The sequence below is a fragment of the Pseudovirgaria hyperparasitica genome (assembly GCF_010093815.1).
Source record: "Pseudovirgaria hyperparasitica strain CBS 121739 unplaced genomic scaffold EJ05scaffold_3, whole genome shotgun sequence".
NCBI classification, from domain to species: Eukaryota; Fungi; Ascomycota; class Dothideomycetes; order Acrospermales; family Acrospermaceae; genus Pseudovirgaria; species Pseudovirgaria hyperparasitica.
This window is the reverse complement of record NW_022985551.1, coordinates 2,077,499-2,098,593: the sequence shown is the minus strand read 5'-3', so window position 1 is coordinate 2,098,593 and position 21,095 is coordinate 2,077,499. Positions and strand designations below refer to the sequence as shown.

The following is a 21,095-nucleotide window of genomic DNA, read 5'->3' as shown; positions in this document are numbered from 1 at the left end:
GCGAGAGTTACTACAACTTTTGGTGAGCTCGTCGCGCGAGGTAGCTGGATAGAGCTCCAAACGCCGAAGTTGTTCCGTACGAGGATGACCAGACAGACACTAATTAATCTTGAATCTAATGATTTGCTACTGGAACCAAGAGACATTTAGATCAACGTCCGACTCTTACATGAAGTTCTCTTACTGCTCAAAGTAGGATTTGGCTTTCCTAATCTCTAAAATCACGCTAGAGCATATCATACAGCATATCTGAAAGCAACGGGTGACACATCCTCATTGCCGTCAATTGGCAATGGTCACACTTAGCCTCACCAGTTTATGTTCAATTGAGTTGCTGAAAATCTCGCTTGATGTGAGAATTCTACCATGTCTAAACGAACAAGAGAAACATATGAATTTAAAGTCATGCTATAACCTACATAGTGGGCTCAGATCTTTCTCAGTTATAAAATCTCGCAGGCTGTCCTATAGCAATTGAACAACTATATTTGCCAAGTCATTTCCTGGCTTCTCTCTGCAGAAATCCTCAAGCTTGCCTAAATCTTGGGCGTGTAGAAGGACGAATCACCAGGACTTTTCCACTGGCCATGCAGGTCTCTAGGTTCCGTCGACCCTTGGAGAAGCATGCGCGGATTGTTCGTCAATGAATGCTACTATCGTGTGGATGTCAAGCCAGCGATGCGTGCCATAGTGGTTTGCTTTCAGTGCACGCCCAAAACGTTTGCGTCTCAAACAGCTGCCACCTGGCCGTGTGAACAGATATAACAAATGAAGCACGAATCTCGCTTTCTCCTCTGCGTTGAAACAGCCTCTGCTATCTTCAATCCTGCCGGTATAGTCTCCTTGTATCGAAAAAAGCTCTTCACATCCTCAGGGGCCTTATATAACACCTCAAGTTCATCAATCTCCCTTCGAAGTCATGGCGAATCCCAATCCTCTCGGACACATTGGCCTCGTACCTGGAGTTGGCTGGGTCCAGAATGGTGTGCCCTTACGAAAGTTTAAGCCGCACCATGCGATGGTCTGGCCCAAGGATGGGAAGAATGGTTCGAAATGGGGCCGAATGAAAGACATTTTGGGAGATAAAGGACCTGACATATACATGACAACGAGTGGTCATGCAGGGATGGCAAAAGATCATCGCCCACTCCGTTCCCACTGGTCTCAATGGGAGTACATGGAGGATGTCCCGAGCGAGAGAGATCCACGGTTAAACGATCCGAATTTCGACAACAATAACCTGAGACCAGCGCCATGGGTCAAGCTCTATCAAAAGCGGCCGTATCAGAGGTACGATTTCCGTAGTCGTAGGTACGGAAGTGTCAACCCTTTGACATACTCAGATGCCGTCTGGAGAGGCTCTAACGACAAGCGACGTTGGCCGATTGCAGCCAGGTGGCGAGGATATGACGGCACATACTCCCAGTGGCAAGAGTTTCCTCACTGGATCCAGCATTGATCTGGGGTATGACTTGCCAAAGTTACGTCAAGATCAATTGAGACAGCCTTCGTGCCAGGACTCCCAGGAGGAAAGGTCATCAGCACCGAGAGGTTTTGGAGATCTTGATCGTCGTGCAGCAGGCTTCAACCCATTGTCATCAATAATCTTTTTGCAACGAGCGCAGGGATTGTAGCCAGAATTATGAAACGCTGCTATCATGTCCTATTACTGTCAGATACTTGTTCGTATATGATACTGCTGGACATACCAAAAGGCGAGGCAGATGATTAGGCGATGGTCTTGAAGCTATACATCTTGTCACAGCCGCAGAGAATGAACCAGAACCCCCACATTGTACTTTGAGTGCTTTGTCCTCGTCCAGATTGATGTTTCTCGAAATAGTGAATCTGAGTGCTGAGAGGTCGAAAGGGACACGAATCTAAATGTTTCAGTATAGAACTGCCCACACTTGTATCAACTACGCACCTTAAGCACGCTGTTTTCTGATTCGGTAATAATCTTGATATGTGGATATTTATTTCTGAAGTCTTTGACTACAACCGACACATCTACTTCCGACTCATCGGACTCAGAATTTTGATTCTCATTTGATTCGTTCTTGATTTCTGTCGCGATTGTGTGCTCCATTGCGTTGGCCCAGCCGTAATGAGGGACTTGGTAGCCTGCTGTCAGATCCATATCATTTCGAAAACTCTGTTGCGCTTGGCCCATGATCTTTCTCGTCTCTTGTGACTCCCATGCTGCTTTGAAAGCAGTAAGTTTTCTTGATGAGCCAATAGCAGTCTCCTTATATTCGTTCACGAGATGCTGAGGCGATGGCTGCGGGTTGCGAAGCAGGTCAAGGATATGTGGAATACACGGACGCAGACAGTCCAGCTTGAGAAAGAATGATTAGTAGTTGCAGCAGTCATGAGGAACACATAGCCCATACTAACCTGCTCTTGAAGCCTCTCAAGGCGACCAAGTGCTTCCTTACATTGGGCTTCGTCCCACTCTGTATTATCATTCTCAGCCATCCTCTGATCGTGATACTGTTGCCACCAATGTTACTTTTTGGGAACTATCCCCAGGGGACTTGAAACCTAGCTTTGGTTCTCACGGAGGTCCTGTTGGTCGTTTGCGGGTCAGTGGGAGGCTAAGGGTACTCCGACCGATCAGACTAGTACTTATACGGTAATTGCGACACAAAAGTTGATCATCTCAGATTTCTATGTATACAACCGGAAGGGTCGGGAGCCTGAGAAGGAGACATATCAACCAGATATAACATGTCGTCCAGATATTATAAGAGTGCTTCAAGATGACTCCAGCTCAGCATGCGAAGGGTGACCGAGTAATACCAAGCCTGTGTGCCAGACCTTCTCCATCATGAACTCGGTAAGTGATCTCTTGATACATAGCAGGAGAACAAGGTATCCAGCATTCATAGTCCCTTATCGCTTGTAACCCCAATTCCAACGTCAAGGGCTTCAGTTCCCTCGTCTCCTGAAGCCGCGACCTCGACCTATCATATCATCAGACCTTAAACCCGATCCTTGAAAGGTGTGATCCCTTCGTCTTCCACTACCATTAGCCGTGTAGTTGTTGTCACCGAAACCGTATCTCCCATCTTGCAGCGACGGGTCTGCTCTTCGTACCTGAATGTTTCGTTGATCGTCTTCCATATCTACATCCATTACATCCCTTTGAGGATTTGGCCGGACGACCTCAGGGCGAGATTGAGGCTTGGACGGATGCGTATTCGAGACTGAGTCCTTCAGAAACACGTATAGTAGTCGACCATCAGCCTACACAAGCATTAGTCCGAGAGTAACTAGAAGGTGTGATCGAAGGTTACCTTTTTGTTGTTGAAGTAGTCGATCACGTTCTGTGCCGCAGAGCGCTCGCTGAACGCCAGCTCCGCTATCACGGTAGGCACGGCACTGATGAGCCTACAGCTTTTCAGGTCGCCAAACGGGGACATCACGGACTCGATATCGCTGGCTGTCGTTCCGGGCGCGAAGTTGCTGGCGACAACCGTGTAGGCTGGAGGGCTGGCTCGTCCTCTTATGCTGATCTCACCGGTGTGCCCAAGTGGGCTCGTAACACTTGAGATTTGTCCGATGTTACTACCAGACTGACTTTGCAGTTGGGCGTAGAGTTTGTTTCCTCGCTCAAAATTTGAAGTAGAGTTGGTACGTGCCAATTGAGAGCTTCGACCGCCACGAGCACTGGTCTTCAGATTTTGAACCGAGTTAGAGCGCTAGAGAACATGAGCATTAGTATGGCCTACTGCGACGAGAAAGTATTCGGGATCAAGCTCTGCGGACCTTATTAATGCCTATTCTGCTCGCGAGGCTTGCTCCAGCTCCGCCTCGTTTGGAGTTTACCACACCAGCTCCGGGCGCACTTGTTCTCCTATCCTTGTTCCTGATAGAGTTGAAAAGTTCCTCGTTCTTCTTCTTTTTCCTGTCTGTGACCTGTCAGTACGACATGCATGCAGCGCTGAAACCCCGCAAATTGTACCTGCTTTGAGCATGTCATCCAAAGACAGCTTGTCCTTTGTGGCAGCCATGGCTGCTGAGAGTGGGCGAAGTATTTAAGGATCAAAATATCGGACCGTCAGCTGTAGGACTTCGCTCTATATGCCGTCGTGGATTTATTGCGCTGCAGTGAGTATCGTAGAGATGAATGAGCGCTTGCGGGCTTTGGAGTGGAGCCGTTGGGTAAGTACTAGGAAAACGCGCTCCAGCTAGAGCCAGGATGAATTTAATTCGGAGCTTGGGCCCTTACGCGAGTCGCGTAGTCAGCCTCAGGCCCACACTATGACTCCGACTCCAACCTCAAAGGCTACAACACGCTGACACAACACAGCAAAGTACCCTTATGATAATGTATCAATTGGTTGGAGCCATTCGTACAGCCTCAGTCCGTGGATTCGAACCAGCTATATAAATTACTTAGAGATCAAACTTTGACAACATGTGAAGAACAAGTACTTCTGACGGCAGCACCGCAGGCGCAGGTGCATAGCCTCTCCTTCTCTGGTCTGATATGCCTGAACAACATGGAGAGTGCCCTTGCCATCACCATTAAAAACATAGGTAAGTTCTGAAAGTAGATCGCCTTCTCCCTGCTTCATTCATTCCCGTGTTCCCTTTTCTCCATCAACATCTCGGACACTATCATCCGCTCACTGTACTACTGTCGTATGCTCTCACATTCCGGCACGAGCGCCATCATTACCTGTTGTCCTTCTTTGTAAGGGTTTCACGTCTCTGTTCCATGTAGTCTACCGATCATCTGCTACCATGGGTCTACTACGGACCGACGAAAATACACCACCGAGCAATCATGGATCTCCAGGATCATCCTCGGGCAACGCGAAGCTTTCTGCAAAGAAACTCATGTATGGCTTCACCAAAACAGGCCTCAAGGCCAAAAAGAGTCTACTTAGCTTGTTCAACTCGGCTCAGAGCAGCCCTGACGTGCAAATGTGTGCCTCGAAAAGATGTCTCATTCCAGTGACAACAAGCTAATTGTCTTTAGACGCTCCAAATTTCCCACTCGCAATGTATCGACCCCAGACTTGCCCACGACTTTGGAAAGAAGGAACACGATCTCATCAGTCGATGAGCGACGCCTATTGCCAATTGCAACCCTGACGTCATCAACGAGATTCAGTCTCTGGTCAAACACGTTACGGCATCCTTCTTCGAGGAGACCAGTACAAATCGCCGATGACATTGAAGGCCATGAAACTCTAATGGATACACATTTGGAGCGATCAGATGCCACTCCAACGCCGGATTTCTTCCCCATAGCGCCCTCTGTTGCGCCCTCTGTCACTCTTGACCAGTCCGAGTGGGGCGACTTTGGTTCTCTCTGGAAAACAGGGAACGATATCACAGCTGATATACCACGCTCTTCTCCCATCGTCGTTCCATCAGCTTTGAAATGTACGATGGGAAGCGATACCCCCAAGCCTTCTCGCGTTATTCCTCAAAATTTCATCGTTGGAAGTATACCTCAGGAGCCTAGTCCATTTGATGACCTAGTCGCGAACGAGCCGAGTCCCACAGCAGTCAAATCCAGGTCCGAAACATTGCATATCTCGCTTGCTGGTTCACCTCTGCGATTTGCAGTAGACCCGATGCCTACTCCCATGCCAGGGACCACAATGGCAATGGATGAAGCTTATAGTGATCCGATCCCACCGGCCTACACCGACCTTTATCCGATCTCAGCAAACCCTTTCCCAATTGCTAGTAGCTGCATTGCTTCAAAGCCACCGGATTGTGGTATTGGGATCCTTGGAAGGAGTGGAGATACTTTGGACCGCCTGCGTGAAGAACTCAATGGTATAGAGTCGACAGAGGGTCCAACGGCTAAGAGAGAACCATCAGAGCCCAACGCGGACCCGAAAGATTCTCTCCATTCATGTAGCCCTCCAAACTCGAAGACTCAGATGCAATCAAGACTTTGTACGCCTTCTCCGCGGCCCGCTCGCATGGGTCCCAAGGATGAGTTTGAACGGTCTAGAGCTGACAGAGAGAGACGATACGAGGAAGCTAATGGATCTTACCATGTTGAAGCTGATTGCGTTCCTGGTAGAGATGTAGTAGACACTCCGCCAAGTCGGAGTGAAAGATGCACGTCGAGACTCACCCAGCGAAGTTCAAATTGGGGAGAGGCTGGGCTCATTCCGGAGTACATCCAACAAGCCCGCGACCATTTTGGACTGTTCGATGATAGTCCACAGTCTTCATCGGCTGCCAAACATCGTCGCAGACTCATGCGAAGCAAAAGTCTGACGGATCATCAGCTTCAATCCGACACATCGCGTAGTCACGCATCATCGCATGTGTCGATCTCTCATCTTGAATCACTGAAAGATCTCTATCTATCTTCAATTGACCCACGGATTACGGAGAGCTTTGCTTGGTTTGGCCTAGAAAGTCAACGATGCCCGAAACCTCCGTCTGTTGAAGGATTTGCAGGAACACAGGAGGAGGGCTCATCAGATGATCCAAGATCCCCGGATGACACCCCCAAGTCCAAAAGCTACTACACTGATGATCCCGTGCTCTACGATCTTATGGCAAGAATCGGTACGACTGTCGAGGACCTTGCCGAGGTAGATCTCATTCATCGCTTATTGGTGAAAGCCCGTCGAAAACAAAAGCTAAGAAAGGCTTTGAAAGGTCTTTCTAGTCCGAAGCCCGTTGTGCAGCCAAAAGTGCGGCGTGATAGACACAGTCTACCAGCTCGGTTCAAAGGTTGGTTTTCTCGAAGTCCTTCTAAATCTGGTACTATGAGCGAAGAGGCTACGGATGAAATGATATGTGAAATCGAAGCGCGGCTATATGGCCGTAAGTCTAACAAGAGCTTGGACTCCATATCTGACGACTCCGAAATCACCGTCACTGCGGAGTTTGAAGCGCATCAGACTGTTCTCGGTATCAGAGGAGGCGGACCCGCTCTGCCACGGTGTGATCGCCCTGTCAATCCGTATGGTGGGACACAGGATATATTGCCGGCAAGTCGATCAATGCCTCACGATCTTCATAAAACTCCATGGGATGGAGAAGCCAATAGGGACGATCTCACCAGCAAGTCCACTGGCATACCTATTAATTCTGTAGAGACCAATGCGGCAACCAGCGCTGGAGGATCAACGCGGCATACATCAGAGAACAAGACGTTGTCTGATTGTAAATTATCCGAAGAGAGGTTGGTCGAACCAAGCTCTAAGCAAGGTTCGGTGGTACCGGTCTCAATCTCACAGGAGATACCTGCTATGCCATTTACGGATCCGGATGACGATGATTGTTATTCTAGGAACTCTTTCGGCGATACGATCCGAAAAGCGCTAGCCAGCGACTCGGAAACTTCATCTGTGGATGAAGCCAGTTCCATTGAATATATATCAGGATCGAAGCATACCAATGCAAAACGGGACACTCCTCCCTGTGATGACGACGATGATGATGAGATGTTAACGCATTCTCGCTCAAAAGATGTCCATAGCAAGTTTCAGACACGAAGTCCAACACCTCCAGCACATGTCCTATTCAGGACGATATCACAAAAAGACAGCAAAACAGCCGCGGGAAAGCCACTGCGACCCAAATCACCTCCACCCACAATACTAGGGCCCTTAACGGAGTCAGCCCGATTGGATGATTGTGGCTCAGATGATGAGTCCACGACAGGGCTTCCAGCTGTTCACGTTGTCGACATAGAAGAAAATTATGTGGACAGTGGGGAAGAACTGAACAAATGGGGTCTCGATACCTCACCACATCCGATGAACACTGGATCTATAGTTGAAGTCCATCCTGTCCCACCTACATCTTCCGACATGCATACAACCTGATGGACGTCGTCGGCGTCATCTTCGACCCTCGCTAGTGACACACATGCTTCTTACCGCAGGTACGGTACGTTGGAAGTCCGTGAACGACCATCACTCGACCGTTTCTTCTAGCTTCAAGCTCTTTAACACATTTTAATACATTCTGTCGCTCGCATGCATGAAAGGATGGGCTGAGAAAGCGGGGCTAGTGCAGGCATTAAGCCATACCATTCTCATATCTGTCTCTAATGTCATATACATATCATTCTTATCATGGGATCATGGCCTTCACAGCAGGAGTTTAGTACCAAGCATAAAGAAATGAAGCATTATGAAAACGATTTCAGGCGCATCCTGCGTTACAGTTGGAGCTAGTGTCATTTAAGGCCTGACAGAAAGGGTGATGCTCACATGGCGCAGCGTCAAATCTTCATTATATCAATTCTCTTCCACTCGAGTAGCATGCTCACTGTATAATAACCTTTCCACAGGTCGGTACATCTTGTTCCCTATCACCACATCATATTCCCCTCTTTCACACAATGTCAAATTCCACCCGATTGCACCGCCTCAAGGGCCCATATGACCCCTATAATCGCACAAATACGCCAATAGTCTTTGTTGCAGAATGCACCCTCCAGCCTGAATAGTATAGTTGGCGTCAATAGTGGTGGTCGTAAACTAATAATGCACAGTGAATGAATGGAGGCGCACACGATCCCGGTGGCGTTGCGATTAAATATGATGTGAAGTCCGGCCGGACAAGTCCTTTTTATTCGATAGGATAAGAATGGTGGAGCGCTGTGTTGGACTTAGAAAAGGCCGAAGCCGCTGCCGAACCAGGTAAATGATAGCACGGTTATGGTCGCCATGGTAAATAGGAACCCGAGCGTTTGCTTCTCGTTACCGGTAAGAAGACTGCTGCCGCTGTTGCATGTTGGACAGTTGAATTTACCGTCTGTATTGAGTCAGTAGAGGCAAGATATGATGAGGAGTTGAATACGTACTGCTGTCGAGATCCGAGTATGGCTGCCTGACGTACATGCCAAACGTAAATGAGCCTGACGACCCAAGATATCCTGCTTTTGGGGTGGCGCTGATACTGCTGTCGGCGTCGTAGACAATCAGTGTGTACGTTTCGGTCAAAAGTGGTACTGTTGCCGAGGCCTGGTATGCGCCTGTATCCCAGAAGACTGTGTTGCTATCCTCCCATGTCTGATTTACGGCGAGTGTGTATAGCTGCTGGTTCTTTGTACATGAGGCGACGACGTCAACAGCAGTCGGAGTAACTTCGAGAGAGGTGTAGTTCCACGCAAAAGTGACCCAGTCGCCGATCTTGTAGTATGATGCCACGGCGATGGCGGAGGGGGTGATCATAGAAATGCCGCCGGCGGGTAGACGTGGATCGACGTCAATGGACTCGGTAGGCGAGCTCGTTATGGTGCGTGTGCCTCTTTCGGTGCCTGTCTGTTCTGACCCAGTTTCCTGAGCTGTGTTATCTCCTGTTCGTGATGGTTCCTTGCCGCCCGTGGTCTTCGGTGGATCTGTCACTCGCGCTGAGGCTATGAAATTGTTAGTGGCGTCGATACGCAGGAGTATCGTATAATGCCGTACCTGACTCATCATTGTTGTCCTGCCGCCGATATAATATATCTTCAATTCCTCCAACAGCGTTTATGTCTTTCAGAGAATCGAAGGAAAATGCGGATGCCAGAGAGGCGGCAAACACGGTTGTCAGGAGCTGAGAAGGCCTCATAGTGGATAGGAGGAATTTTGCAAAGGCGATTGAACTGAATGAAGAATATATCGGGGGAGGAGTCGCGAGATACAACGAGGGCGTACGGGATCGGGATCGTGAAGTCGTGGTCAAATGTCCGGCGAGTCAAAAGCAAAAGGTTTGTTGGACCCCCCTTGGAGTGTATACAAGTCTTTCAATCTTCCCTTTTCCTGCTAAGCGAGTGACGAGTAAAGGAGAAGAAGGATGAGGTAGAGAGAAGGGCAACAACGAGCGAGCGGGTGTGCCGAAGAGTGAGGATGCGAATGGCTGTGATGAGGCGGAAGAGAAAGACGAGCAAGGTGGTGGATACAAGGCGCCCTCGCTTGGTGCAACAGGGGGCGCGGCCAAGGCTTCACGGCCTCCAACACACTTTCAGTCCAAGATGGAGCAGAGACACTACACTAAGCCTATTTGGGCGGCTAGGCTATGGACAGTTTCCTATTTTTGGCAGTCTTTTGCCATCCAATAAACTTGCCATTCCATCACTTTTTTCGATAGCAACAGTCAGCAATGGCAGCTAAGAACCTCACCAGACAGCGCATCACTGTGTGGCCTGACAACGAGCCCATCACTGAGCGTGGTTGGCTAGGACAGAAGGCTGAAAGATGCTGTCCGGGCGACAGTGGATCGGAGATCGTGATTCGATATTTGTGACAGGGTTCACAACCTGAGCGCACGCTAGAATTGTCAACATGGCTTATCGATACCGGCACATGTGGTGAGCGCATTAATCCTGCGTCACATACATCTACGTTTCTTTGTTCCATGTAAGTCTATTTTCACATTGCCTGGTATATCTATGTACGAGCAAGTCCTACACAGTCGCTAATCTGGCCACCTGGCGTCGTACCTTAGAGGAGCCCTTAATCTACGACCGTTGCGTTCCTGACCACTGCGAACAATCCACTTCTTCAGCAGAACCTGTTGCCAGTCCCACTCCGGAATCACCAAACAGTGCTCCGGCTGCTCCGGAGTCAATGCAAAGATCAAAGTTGACATTTGCCCCATACTGGTTTTGGCCAGACAGACCATTCTGACTGCAAAGCGGATTTCCGGATGCTAAGGCGCGTCTCAGATATGCAAGGTTCAACGGGCTGTGCTACATACCTGGGCAAAGGTTGTTCACCATGACCACAATACTTGTGCCCGCATTCCTGAGTGTGTTGCCTGAGCTGTCCTTCTGTGCTGTCAATCTGTAGCAAGCACCGCATGCTGGACCCGCTCCAGCTCCTGGACCGACGCCGTAGAGGTTCTCAGACACCGCAGCAGAGTATCCGGGCTGAGGGCGTCAACCAAAATCAGAGCAATCGCTCAAAGAGCCCCTTACATTTGTATAGAAACCACAAGCTGCTGTATTGACATTGCAGTTACCGGAGCCCCAGCTGTCTGTCGATCCGTACTGAGTGAATGAAGCTGAGTACGTCTGGGCGAGTGATACTCTTACCAAAATCAAAGCTGAAAGCACCAATGTAAACGTCATGGTGGTAGGTCTTCTGGCAAATGTAAGAGAACTGCAGTATGTTGACTATGGCATTAAGACGACGGCCATTGGCGTTTTCTTTTATACACTCCATTCGAGTTTATCCGAAAACTTCTGACGAAATATCTTGAGCTTGATTGTCCATATGATGAAATGGTATTAATTAAGCCATGGCACGATCGTGCTCGACACCCCACTCATTGCAATTTATCCGGCACCTAGGGCGCATGATTGAAACTTTCTTGTCTACGTACATACTCCTGGACACGAGATCTACAACTCCGTTCATATATTATAAAGTATATTGGGGTAGATCTGGAGATTCCGGGACCAATAGCAGCTCGATATATAACAACGATCTGTCGAACAAGGTCATTCCACATCACTTCTCATTGCTAAACGAAAAACGCACAGCTTTATCACTTTTCGGGTGCCAGAAGTGCACCTCGAGATTCCAGCACGCTTGAAAAAGCTTATTTACATCATATTCAATGCTTTAGTCCATAGATATAAGAGAACCATAGCGAAGCGAATGATCTCCGTAGTGGTTGATACAGCGCTTGTTAATGGACGGTTGGTGGGGAAAAACAAAAGGCACAAGGACAATCACGTAACAAGTCGGGCCCATCGAGAGCGTGTCGTCTCGACTTCATAAAAAGGAACTTAGCGAGGTGTCATAATGATGAGGGGAATGCACTTTAAAGCAATGTATATGTGCATGTTTGATGGATCTAGTCCTTACCCTGGCAGCTACAAAGAGTGCTAGCGTGGTACAAGCAGTCTGCCGTAACAACGTCACCGCGCGCACCACGTTCGCGTTTCCCTGGATTCCAAGTTGCGCGCTGCCCTTGCACTCTATCACCTATGTGTTACGCCTGATTCTATTGACCCTTGCAGATTGTAAATATTTCATTCCCTCCTAGGACCTGCAATCCGTTCCCTATGGCGCCTCCAGTCTCTTTCACGAAGTGTACGCTCTCCTATCCCATTGTCGCAGCCGCATTCGACCCCTACCGGAACTATTTAGTCGTTGGTGGAGGTGGTGGAGCTGGTGAGATTCACATTCCTTGATACGCGCATATGTAGAGGTTGACTCGAAATTCAGGAAGAAGCGGCGTCAAAAACAAAATTGTATGCATGCGCAAGACGCCAGATTTCGCACCGATTAACGGCCTCTAGACTGCCCTTGATGTCTCGTCACGTTCCGAAATCACGACTGCTGCTGAAATAGAACTTTCAACAGACGAAGACTCAGTAACTTCTCTTGCAAATCTCGCTCAGAAGGATAGCATCATTACGTTTGCCGGCATAAACTCCTCAGATGCAGAGCTCAAGGCGTCTAGAAATACGCATTTCCGATCCTTCGAGATCAAATTGCCGAAAAAGAAGTCAGAGGTTACCGAAAGGATACAAGGAGAGATACAGCTTCTTGGACAGGCACGCCTTTTCACGCCACCAAAAAAGGATACAGTCAAGTCGGAAGCATATCAACGTGTACTCCGTCTTTCTCGGCCTAGGAAGAATGCGACCAGCACAAAGCGGATCGGTGCAATCGCTTCTGGCCTCGCAGGACAAGAGCATGAAGTTGTCATATTTGATGCGACTGTAGCGCAGCCCTCGGAGGGGCAGGTCATCCAGCGCATCACACCTGTTGAAGGTGTAGAAGCTAATGATATCGACATACTCGAGAGCGACAACGGTGGCTTCAACGTTGCATACTGCACAGACCAGGAGGTTTTCATTTCGGAGGTGAAATACGACTTCGAGAAGAAGGAAGCTATTGGAACGCCAAAGACTCCCAGGGCGGTCTTCTCGCTGCCATCTCCAGACACATTTGAAGGCAAGGTTCGGCCTCGGCTTCGTTCATTGAGGTGGCTTAGTCCCTCACATATACTCCTGCTGGTGAACCTTCCAAAACAGTCGGGTGTAGAGCTTCGTGTGCTGAAGCTCTACTCCACGCGTTCGGCTGGTACAATCGTATCCACGAAGAAGCTCGCAAGACATGTCAAGGCTGCTGTTGACATGGATATTAGCGAACTCAACCCCGATGAAAAGGGGGCTAGGCAAATAGCCATTGCTGTCGCCGGGAATGATATCTCTATCAGCATGTTTACTATAGACTACCGAGGACCTGAGAAGGAGTCATTCAGCAGCTTACACAATTTCACAGTCCTCCGCGACGTCCATCCCACGTCAATAACGAAAGTGGTGCTCTCACCCTTTCACTCGCCATGGACCTCTAGTTCAAGTACACCAGACTCAGATAGGAGGACTTCACCAACCGCGCAGTATCTACGAGTGGCATCGACCTCATTTGGGAATACTGTTGTGGTCGACACCTTTTCGCTCATACCACTACAAGCTAAAAAACATGGCTCACCATACGTCCTCTACACTGGTGCTAGCAACCTCTTAGAACAAGGAGCCGGTCTTTTCGTGCTGGGCTTCGCCTTCCTTGTCAGCCTCTTACTCCTCCAGTCGTATATCAACGCGAAGGGCGGTCAAGAAATCCGGATATTCCCACAACAAGTTCTTGATATCATGTCAAACCTGCGACCTGCTGGTGATAGATTTCATCCATCAAATCAGCCTGTGCAGCAGCAGGTCATTCCTGGTGTTGATGATATTCCGATTGCTAAAATCCGTCACAGCCTTCGCGACCTCCTACCGCATCGCCGAGCGAAGGACCTTGACGAGCATCTCGAAGACAAAGCCATTGTGGTCACCAGCTCCGAAGACGAGCCTCATAAGGTCGATACCGATATTCACCATGACTTGGAAGAGCTCGCAGCAAACGAGAACTTGAAGAAGTGGGAAGATTTGAGCAAGCATGAGAAGGAAATCTGGAAGAATCGCCTGTCCAAGGCTGGTCAGTGGGCGGCGAATGAGGGCGAGACTGTTCTGAAAGGTGTCTTCTTTGGTGAGCTCGCAGGTATGGTCGGCAGGGCCGCTGCAGAAGCGATACACGGATGAGATTGACTCGGTGTGAGTCTTATGTAATTGGAAATGATGATGCCGTACCGTTCTTGTGCATGTTTTCCTTGGCTAGCCGTGATGCTGCGCTCGCTGTGGCGTGTTCACGTCAGAAGTCTTTGTCGATTCATATGGTATTGATACACGCTAATGATATATATACAACAGAGCAAGATATGCACACGAGACAGGAAACTCCTCTACTGGAGATAAATACAGACACGCTTCGTTAAACATAAATCTATGGGGTATCTTTGAAACCTTCTGAAGTCATGTACGTCTAACACTTAGGCTGTCTCTCATAATTGACAGCCAGTTTCTTTTGTTATCATTACACGGTCCAATTTACGCCTCTAATCCGTGATCAATACGCCCTTGTGAAAGTAAACAATGTTCGAAATTACTCGTGAACTTTATTTCCAAACTTCCATACTTGCTCGACGCGAAGATCGCGCAATCCTTCGGCACTCACGTCTTCTGTCAAGACCACCAGATCTGCATCAGCACCCGGCTCCAGAGACCCTTTCTTGCCTTCGAGACCAAGCATTCTTGCCGGTGTTGACGTGACAGCTTTGATAGCGTCGGGAATGGAAGCACCAGTCCAGTTCAGGAAGTTGTTGACGCAGCCCACGAGCGTGATGCTACTGCCAGCAATCTTATCCTCATTCTCCTCGAGCGTCAGTAACGCGCCCCGCTTCACGATCCGCGAGCCATTCGTCCAGTCGTAAGTGCCGTCCGGCAGACCGACGAGACTCATCGCGTCCGTGACGAGGATCATGCCGTCTGGATGGGCGTTCCATGCAATCTTCACGGACGTGGAGTGGAGGTGGATGCCGTCAGCGATGACGCCGAAGAATGGCTTGCGCAGACTTGGAGACTCTGTTCCGAGCAGGCCGAAGATGCCTGGGTTGCGGTGGTGCAGCGGGCGCATGGCGTTGAAGAGATGGGTTATCATCGTGGCGCCGGCAGACACGGCCGCGCAGGCTTCTTCGTATGTTGCTTCGGAGTGGCCGATGGACACGCTGATTCCACGGGCTTTGAGTTCGGCGATGTTGGACATGGCGCCGGGCAGTTCGGGAGCCATGGTGATGTATTTGATTGGTGACTTGTGAGGGAGGAGGTTCGTGGCACCATAGCAGGCTTCTAGGTCTGCGAAGCCGGTAGGGGCGTCGCGGAGCACGGAGACGCTGTGGATGCCGTTCTTCGTGGGGTTTAAGAATGGCCCTTCGAGATGGGCACCAAGGGATTCTGCGCCTTCAGTAGGATCTCTCAATTCGCCAGAAGGCCCCAGATGTGGGACTACCTGTGAAGTACTTTAGGAGAAGCACATGCGCACAACTTCACGTTGACGCACCTCCTTATACAGCTCAGCCTTCTGACTCGTGACGGTCGGAGTATATGATGTGACGCCAGTCTTTATCAGATTCCTGTTCAGACTTCGAAGGCCCTTGATATAGGCCGTCGAGCTCTCCGGCTCTTGCGAGAAATCGAAGCCAAAGGCGCCATTCAGCTGTGCGTCGATGAAGCCCGGGGCAATGATACGTCCTCCGAGGTCGATGATACGATCCGGTGCAGCTTGGTTTCCGTAGAAGACTTCTTGGCTCTTCAAGATCTTTCCTGTGATCGTGCTTATCCATAGGTCTTCAGTGACAAGCTGATTGTCTCTGACAAGAAGACAGTTTGTGAACTTCGTTATGCCGGTCTGGGCACCCAGTGTGGACGAGTCTGAGATGGCCGAAGGCATTTTCGTGTCACCCTATGGCAGGAACTGGTACTGGCAGAATGATATGTTATGTCTACCAATTGCTTGGAGAGAGGTGAGATTGATTCGGGGTGGAACAACAGAGCATGCACAGACAAGACAGCAGAGAGCATAAAAGTCAACCGTCCAGGGTTACCTCATAGCAAGTTTTGGATTACAAAAGGCGTTCACTAGATCTAGTCGTGGTGATGGCTTATCCAAAGGCATCTTTGCGACTCTGGCAGTGGTATCGTGGACTAAGCAAGGTGCAACGTCATGGCGACCAAGGTACCTAGCCAGCATCCTCGTCGATCAGATAGCGCCAGTGTAGCAACAGACGATGGTAAGCTGCAGCCCCATAGCATTTCATCGCAGATGGAGATGATAAAGCAGCATCGTGAGGAGGCCTGATGTAAGGGTGGTGGTGGTGGTGTATGCAACGTTGAAGTCTGGATGGCTACTGGGTGGGGAGAGAAGTGTGTTGACAGGGCGCTATTCCACTTGGCTGCTCGGGTGGTCACACCACGAGTGTCAAGGCGCTTGATAGCTTACCCCAGGGCCAAATGCAACCTCAACCTCAACCTCTTGACACTTCATCCATTCACGCTGCGGCATCCAACCCGACTCTGACTCACTGAACATTGATAGTGCGGCCTGGTGCAACGTCTCACTGTGAACGCCTCCGCTGGAACAGTTCTCGACCCACTTCTCCATCCATCTTTCTGTCGCAAATATGGTTGATACCACCTTGTAACTAAGTGGGACACGTAGGTACGGCTATCGACTGTGTTTGTCAGAATTACAGTGTATCGCGCGGCCGTGAATCGCGCAGTGCCATCACGATGCCTGCGAAAGATTCAAAGCTTGATCCCGTATGGGATGATCTGGACAGGTACGATTTCATTGCGACAATGGCACCTCATGTGATCTTTAACTGATATCGTTCCAGAACCCTGGTATGTGAAGTGTTACTGTATTGGTAGTGCGAAAAGCATGCGACTAAGATGACAATGAGGGTCAACTGTTTATGATGGGCTTTGATGGCACCACTGTAACACCACAGATCAAAACCCTAATTGAGAAACACCACCTTGGTTCCATCCTACTGACTGCAAAAAACTTGAGATGTGAGCCCGTGTCTACTGGTATGTATGCTGCTGTACACTGACTTTTTCAAGCCGCCGAAGATACGACGAGACTAGTCTACGAGCTCCAGAAGATAGCACACGATGCTGGTCATCCAGTCCCACTTGCTATCGGAGTCGATCAAGAGAATGGAGGAGTGAACAGTCTCTACGATGAAATCTACATTCGCCAATACCCGAGTGCCATGGGAATGGCTGCTACCGGGTCTACTGAACTTGTCTTTGAAGTAGCCAAGGCCACTGCCGAGGAGATAGCCTCGTGTGGAATCAATTGGATATTTGGTCCTTGCTTGGATGTCCTGACGAATGCTCGCAATCAGCCACTAGGCGTTCGAACAACGGGTGATGACCCTCAAGAGGTTTCAGCTTACGGGGTCGCGTTCATGAAAGGGTATAAAGAAGCTGGACTTGCTACACTTGGCAAGCACTTTCCATCCTACGGCAATCTGGAGTTCTTGGGATCTGCGTTGGACGTTCCAATCATTACGGAATCACTCGAGCAGCTTAGTCTCAGTGCGCTCGTACCTTTCAAGAATGCTATTGCACAGGGTCTTGACTCTGTCATGGTCGGAGGATGCGCGATGTCGTCAGCTGGTTTGAATGTCATGCATGCCTGCTTGTCTGACCAAGTTGTTGACGATCTGCTGAGAAGAGATTTGAAGTTCAACGGTGTAGTGGTCTCCGAGTGTCTAGAGATGGAGGCATTGAGCCACAACATAGGTGTAGGTGGCGGCACTGTCATGGCTGTAAACGCCGGCTGTGACATCGTGCTCCTCTGTCGCTCTTTTACTGTGCAACAAGAGGCCATTGCCGGGCTGAAGCTTGGCATTGAGAATGCTATGATCTCAAGAGACAGAATTCAGCAGTCGCTACGTCGGGTGCTGACGATGAAGTCGAAATGCACCTCATGGGAAAAGGCGTTGAATCCACCTGGAATCGAGCATCTCGCAAACCTACAGCCCACACATACATCACTATCAACGAAAGCCTACAATAATTCAATCACGGTGGTGCGAGACAAGAGTAGACTTCTTCCATTAACCAACATTCTCGAACCAGAGGAGGAACTTTTACTTCTTACACCACTCGTCAAGCCGTTGGCGGCTTCTGCAGCATCGCGGGCGCTCTCTGACACTGTCACATCAGGCTCACCCGAGCCAGCAGTATGGGAGAGAAGTGCGTCAGTGATGAGTGGAGAAAGAGTTTTTCGCGAGCTAGGGAGGTCTCTAGCTCGGCAGCGCAACGGTCGAGTCCTGCATACGTCCTACACAGCAAACGGCGTGCGCCCAGTTCATGAAAACCTTATTAGTCGAGCGAGCGCTGTAGTAATCCTTACGGCGGATGCGAACCGGAACCTGTACCAGCATGGCTTCACCAAGCACGTATCGATGATATGCAACATGCAGTACACGACTGGTGGTGAGAAACGAGAGAAGCCACTCATCGTTGTCTCAGTCAGTTCGCCTTATGACTTTGCCATGGATCCGTCTATACCGACGTACATCTGCACGTACGATTTTACGGAAACTGCGCTTAACTCTCTGGTGAAGGTGCTGTACGGAGACATAAATCCCGCTGGGAATCTACCTGGGACGATAAGTCAAAGTCAGAAGCTACACCAGTCACGTCATCACTGGCTTGTCGAGAATTTCAACGAGGAGCGTGATGCGAACGCGTTGGATGCGTTGATCAAGACAGTCACTGAAGGCAGTTCGCCCAACCAGCGCTCGGAGCTTTCCAGCGCCTCATCCAATTCTTTCCTTCTCAATCACGCAGAAGTGACCGAAGCCCATTTCGTGGTACGGAATAGCAGCACACAAGCATTGTACGGGTTTTGCTCGACATACTTTTTCAAGACGACCGGGACAGGCGCAATTGGGGCATTGTTTGTGGATCCTGCACGGAGAAAGCTCTCTATCGGCCATTCACTCCACAACAGAGCGATCCGTACCCTACTCCAGCACGAGGGTATCAAGAGGTTCCAGATAGGAACACGACTGCCAAGCATTTTCCTTGGTATACCTACCGGACACAGCGCCGAGAGAAAGAGACTGAGATCCTGGTTCTCCAACATGGGATGGAACACAGCACTGTCAAGACCGGTCTGTACGATGGTCGCCCGTAACCTCGGAACTTGGAGTCCTCCAGAAGGCATGGCCAAGAGTCTGGCAAGTGCAGGTGCTGAATTTGACCTGGTGTACGGATGGGAGTACGCCGGACCAGTTTTGGACCACATCAAAACCAATAATAGACAGGGGCTTGCGGAGGTATACAAGCTCGCGCTCCAAGATTCGTCGGCGGCAGGCATTATACGGGCTAAGAGGGCAGAAGACGGAGCGATTGTCGGCACAGTCGTGCTCTACTTTGCACAGTCCAGAATGTCAGAGTTCGTACCGGCGATGAAAGACCTTGATGAGCCTACAGGTGGGATTTCGTCACCGGTGATATCGCCAGCGGTGGGAGAGTACTCGACGTTGATGCAAGGGCTCATCCTGCTGGGCATGAGGCAGATCAAGGGCCAAGGAGCCACTGCATGTGTTCTTGACTATGTGAGTGATTTCTCGGATTTCGAGCTATTTATGGCGAGTACAGATGCTGACGACTAGTGTTTCAGATGGACGGAGACGGCAACTTTGACGGACTCTCGGCAATGGGCTTCGACGTCCTGCACAACTTTGAAGAGGTGAGCTGCGACGCAGCAACATGGACAATGGTTCCCCCATCGTGAGCACGCGCACGGCGTCGATGACGTTCAGTTGTTTGAGAAGGCGAAGGCGATAGCGGGCGTTGGCAATACCCTAGCACAGTTTTACTTGGCGCATGAGACGTGTCAAGCGTCCGGACATGTACACATTCTGGATATTGGTATCTTTCCTTCCAGTTCGATATTTTCGACAATATAGAGTGTTGATTATTAGCATTTACGGTTAATGGACAAAGGTAGTGCGGGGAACAGGGTGATTAGCCCTGCATGAAGCATCCGGATTACCCATCCTGCCTAGATCATCTGCAAGCAGCGAGTCTAGTATGAACGTAACGGACATCAGCAGACGCACACTCGTATGACCAATCATGCGCGAAAGCCAGGAGAGTGAGATGGTAATTGTTTACTTTCGGCATGACTTGCATTGGATGGTCTGGCAGTTATGGCAAGTTGAGCGTGGCTAATCAAGTCGGTACCGCCGTCTTGCCGTGATGGGAAACGATAGACAGACACGATAGACATGATAGACACGCCGACAAGCCTGATCCCGGGCGCGTCTATCCATTGTGCCGCCTAATTATCGCCTTATCAAGCACTGTCTTTTATGGTTTTATCACACTGTGCGCCACGACGCGAAAGGTGAAAAGCGCATTCAAGATGACGGTAATTATCTATCTCAACATGCGACTAATATACCAAGCATTCCCGTCAAACAAGCTTGACGACTAGGTTGCAGACCGGGCAGTTGGAGGGATCTGCAGCTGCACGTAGGCGCTGTCTGAAAATCCCCGTAATATGTCATCGCTCTCAAATGGGCTTCCAGAAGCTCGCGATGCATGGGAAGTTGAGTGATGATGATGATCATCATCAGCAGACACGACACAAGCCGGTGATAAGCTTCAACACCTGTCACTATATCGCAGTAGACAACACTAAAGATGCTGTACAATACTATATCCAGACGATCCACAAGTTGGACGTTTCGATAGAGCTGCTGTGATCGTGACTCGCGCGACATCATCATCATCGTCAGCTGGTCCCCCCCCCAAGTCCAGTCTTCATTCTGCGTCTCCACCCAATGGATAGCGGACGCCTTGGCCGCATATTCCCCCATCCCTCCCTCCAAATACGACAATCGACATTGGATGTTGGAAGAAGTCGCTGTGCAGGGAAGAGAGTGAAGAGAGTGAAGGGGACTAGTTCAGGATGCATCGCGACTGGATGGGTTTTATTCTTAGCTCAGCTGTCTATCTACATTCTACATCCATCCCCTCCCCTTCCCCCCCCCCCTAGACTCTCCGTTATTCCAATCCGATTTGCGCGCAATTGCTTTCAGTGACAACCCCTACATATCCCACAATCCTGGTCGACAGAAGCAGTTTGAACTGTTTCTGCTGCTTCTGCTGCTTCTGCTACTGCTGCTGCTGCTGCTGCTTGTGCGGAAATCCCGCCCGCATATGCCACGGCCGGCGCCGT

The 21,095-nt window shown here is 49.8% G+C and overlaps 9 protein-coding genes across 9 annotated transcripts; 4 read left to right on the top strand and 5 right to left on the bottom strand.

Moving 5' to 3' along the window:
- Nucleotides 1–919: 919 nt before the first annotated feature.
- On the top strand, nucleotides 920–1,459 carry EJ05DRAFT_497953 (uncharacterized protein; the record flags this gene model as incomplete). Its single annotated transcript, XM_033746619.1, has 1 exon — nucleotides 920–1,459. One exon carries the CDS (start codon nucleotides 920–922, stop codon nucleotides 1,457–1,459), a length of 540 nt encoding a protein of 179 aa, XP_033603853.1.
- A 33-nt stretch (nucleotides 1,460–1,492) lies between these two features.
- Nucleotides 1,493–2,478, bottom strand: EJ05DRAFT_497952 (uncharacterized protein; the record flags this gene model as incomplete). Its single annotated transcript, XM_033746618.1, has 4 exons — nucleotides 1,493–1,663; nucleotides 1,710–1,880; nucleotides 1,928–2,338; nucleotides 2,398–2,478. 4 exons carry the CDS (start codon nucleotides 2,476–2,478, stop codon nucleotides 1,493–1,495), a joined length of 834 nt encoding a protein of 277 aa, XP_033603852.1.
- A 181-nt stretch (nucleotides 2,479–2,659) lies between these two features.
- On the bottom strand, nucleotides 2,660–4,165 carry EJ05DRAFT_473901 (uncharacterized protein). The gene is made up of 4 exons (XM_033743491.1): nucleotides 3,968–4,165; nucleotides 3,772–3,914; nucleotides 3,300–3,704; nucleotides 2,660–3,249 (listed from the first exon to the last, which is right to left on the bottom strand). Exons 1-4 carry the CDS (start codon nucleotides 4,014–4,016, stop codon nucleotides 2,932–2,934), a joined length of 915 nt encoding a protein of 304 aa, XP_033603851.1. The 5' UTR covers nucleotides 4,017–4,165; the 3' UTR covers nucleotides 2,660–2,931.
- A 409-nt stretch (nucleotides 4,166–4,574) lies between these two features.
- EJ05DRAFT_263730 (uncharacterized protein) lies at nucleotides 4,575–8,183 on the top strand. Its single transcript, XM_033740281.1, has 2 exons — nucleotides 4,575–4,937; nucleotides 4,991–8,183. Exons 1-2 carry the CDS (start codon nucleotides 4,753–4,755, stop codon nucleotides 7,818–7,820), a joined length of 3,015 nt encoding a protein of 1,004 aa, XP_033603850.1. The 5' UTR covers nucleotides 4,575–4,752; the 3' UTR covers nucleotides 7,821–8,183.
- Nucleotides 8,184–8,611: 428 nt separating this feature from the next.
- On the bottom strand, nucleotides 8,612–9,555 carry EJ05DRAFT_536178 (uncharacterized protein; the record flags this gene model as incomplete). Its single annotated transcript, XM_033749295.1, has 3 exons — nucleotides 8,612–8,757; nucleotides 8,807–9,361; nucleotides 9,414–9,555. The coding sequence occupies 3 exons, from the start codon at nucleotides 9,553–9,555 to the stop codon at nucleotides 8,612–8,614; spliced, it is 843 nt and encodes a 280-aa protein (XP_033603849.1).
- An 889-nt stretch (nucleotides 9,556–10,444) lies between these two features.
- Nucleotides 10,445–11,056, bottom strand: EJ05DRAFT_483767 (uncharacterized protein; the record flags this gene model as incomplete). Its single annotated transcript, XM_033745282.1, has 3 exons — nucleotides 10,445–10,635; nucleotides 10,684–10,855; nucleotides 10,904–11,056. The coding sequence occupies 3 exons, from the start codon at nucleotides 11,054–11,056 to the stop codon at nucleotides 10,445–10,447; spliced, it is 516 nt and encodes a 171-aa protein (XP_033603848.1).
- Nucleotides 11,057–11,855: 799 nt separating this feature from the next.
- EJ05DRAFT_536176 (uncharacterized protein) lies at nucleotides 11,856–14,310 on the top strand. The gene is made up of 3 exons (XM_033749294.1): nucleotides 11,856–12,107; nucleotides 12,162–12,196; nucleotides 12,236–14,310. Exons 1-3 carry the CDS (start codon nucleotides 11,999–12,001, stop codon nucleotides 14,027–14,029), a joined length of 1,938 nt encoding a protein of 645 aa, XP_033603847.1. The 5' UTR covers nucleotides 11,856–11,998; the 3' UTR covers nucleotides 14,030–14,310.
- Nucleotides 14,311–14,429: 119 nt separating this feature from the next.
- Nucleotides 14,430–16,223, bottom strand: EJ05DRAFT_536175 (N-acetylglucosamine-6-phosphate deacetylase; the record flags this gene model as incomplete). The annotated part of the gene is made up of 2 exons (XM_033749293.1): nucleotides 15,384–16,223; nucleotides 14,430–15,332 (listed from the first exon to the last, which is right to left on the bottom strand). The coding sequence occupies exons 1-2, from the start codon at nucleotides 15,771–15,773 to the stop codon at nucleotides 14,430–14,432; spliced, it is 1,293 nt and encodes a 430-aa protein (XP_033603846.1). The 5' UTR covers nucleotides 15,774–16,223.
- Nucleotides 16,224–16,612: 389 nt separating this feature from the next.
- EJ05DRAFT_497945 (glycoside hydrolase) lies at nucleotides 16,613–19,643 on the top strand (the record flags this gene model as incomplete). Its single annotated transcript, XM_033746617.1, has 5 exons — nucleotides 16,613–16,662; nucleotides 16,720–16,726; nucleotides 16,786–16,897; nucleotides 16,949–19,464; nucleotides 19,530–19,643. The coding sequence occupies 5 exons, from the start codon at nucleotides 16,613–16,615 to the stop codon at nucleotides 19,641–19,643; spliced, it is 2,799 nt and encodes a 932-aa protein (XP_033603845.1).
- Between the last annotated feature and the right edge of the window lie 1,452 nt (nucleotides 19,644–21,095).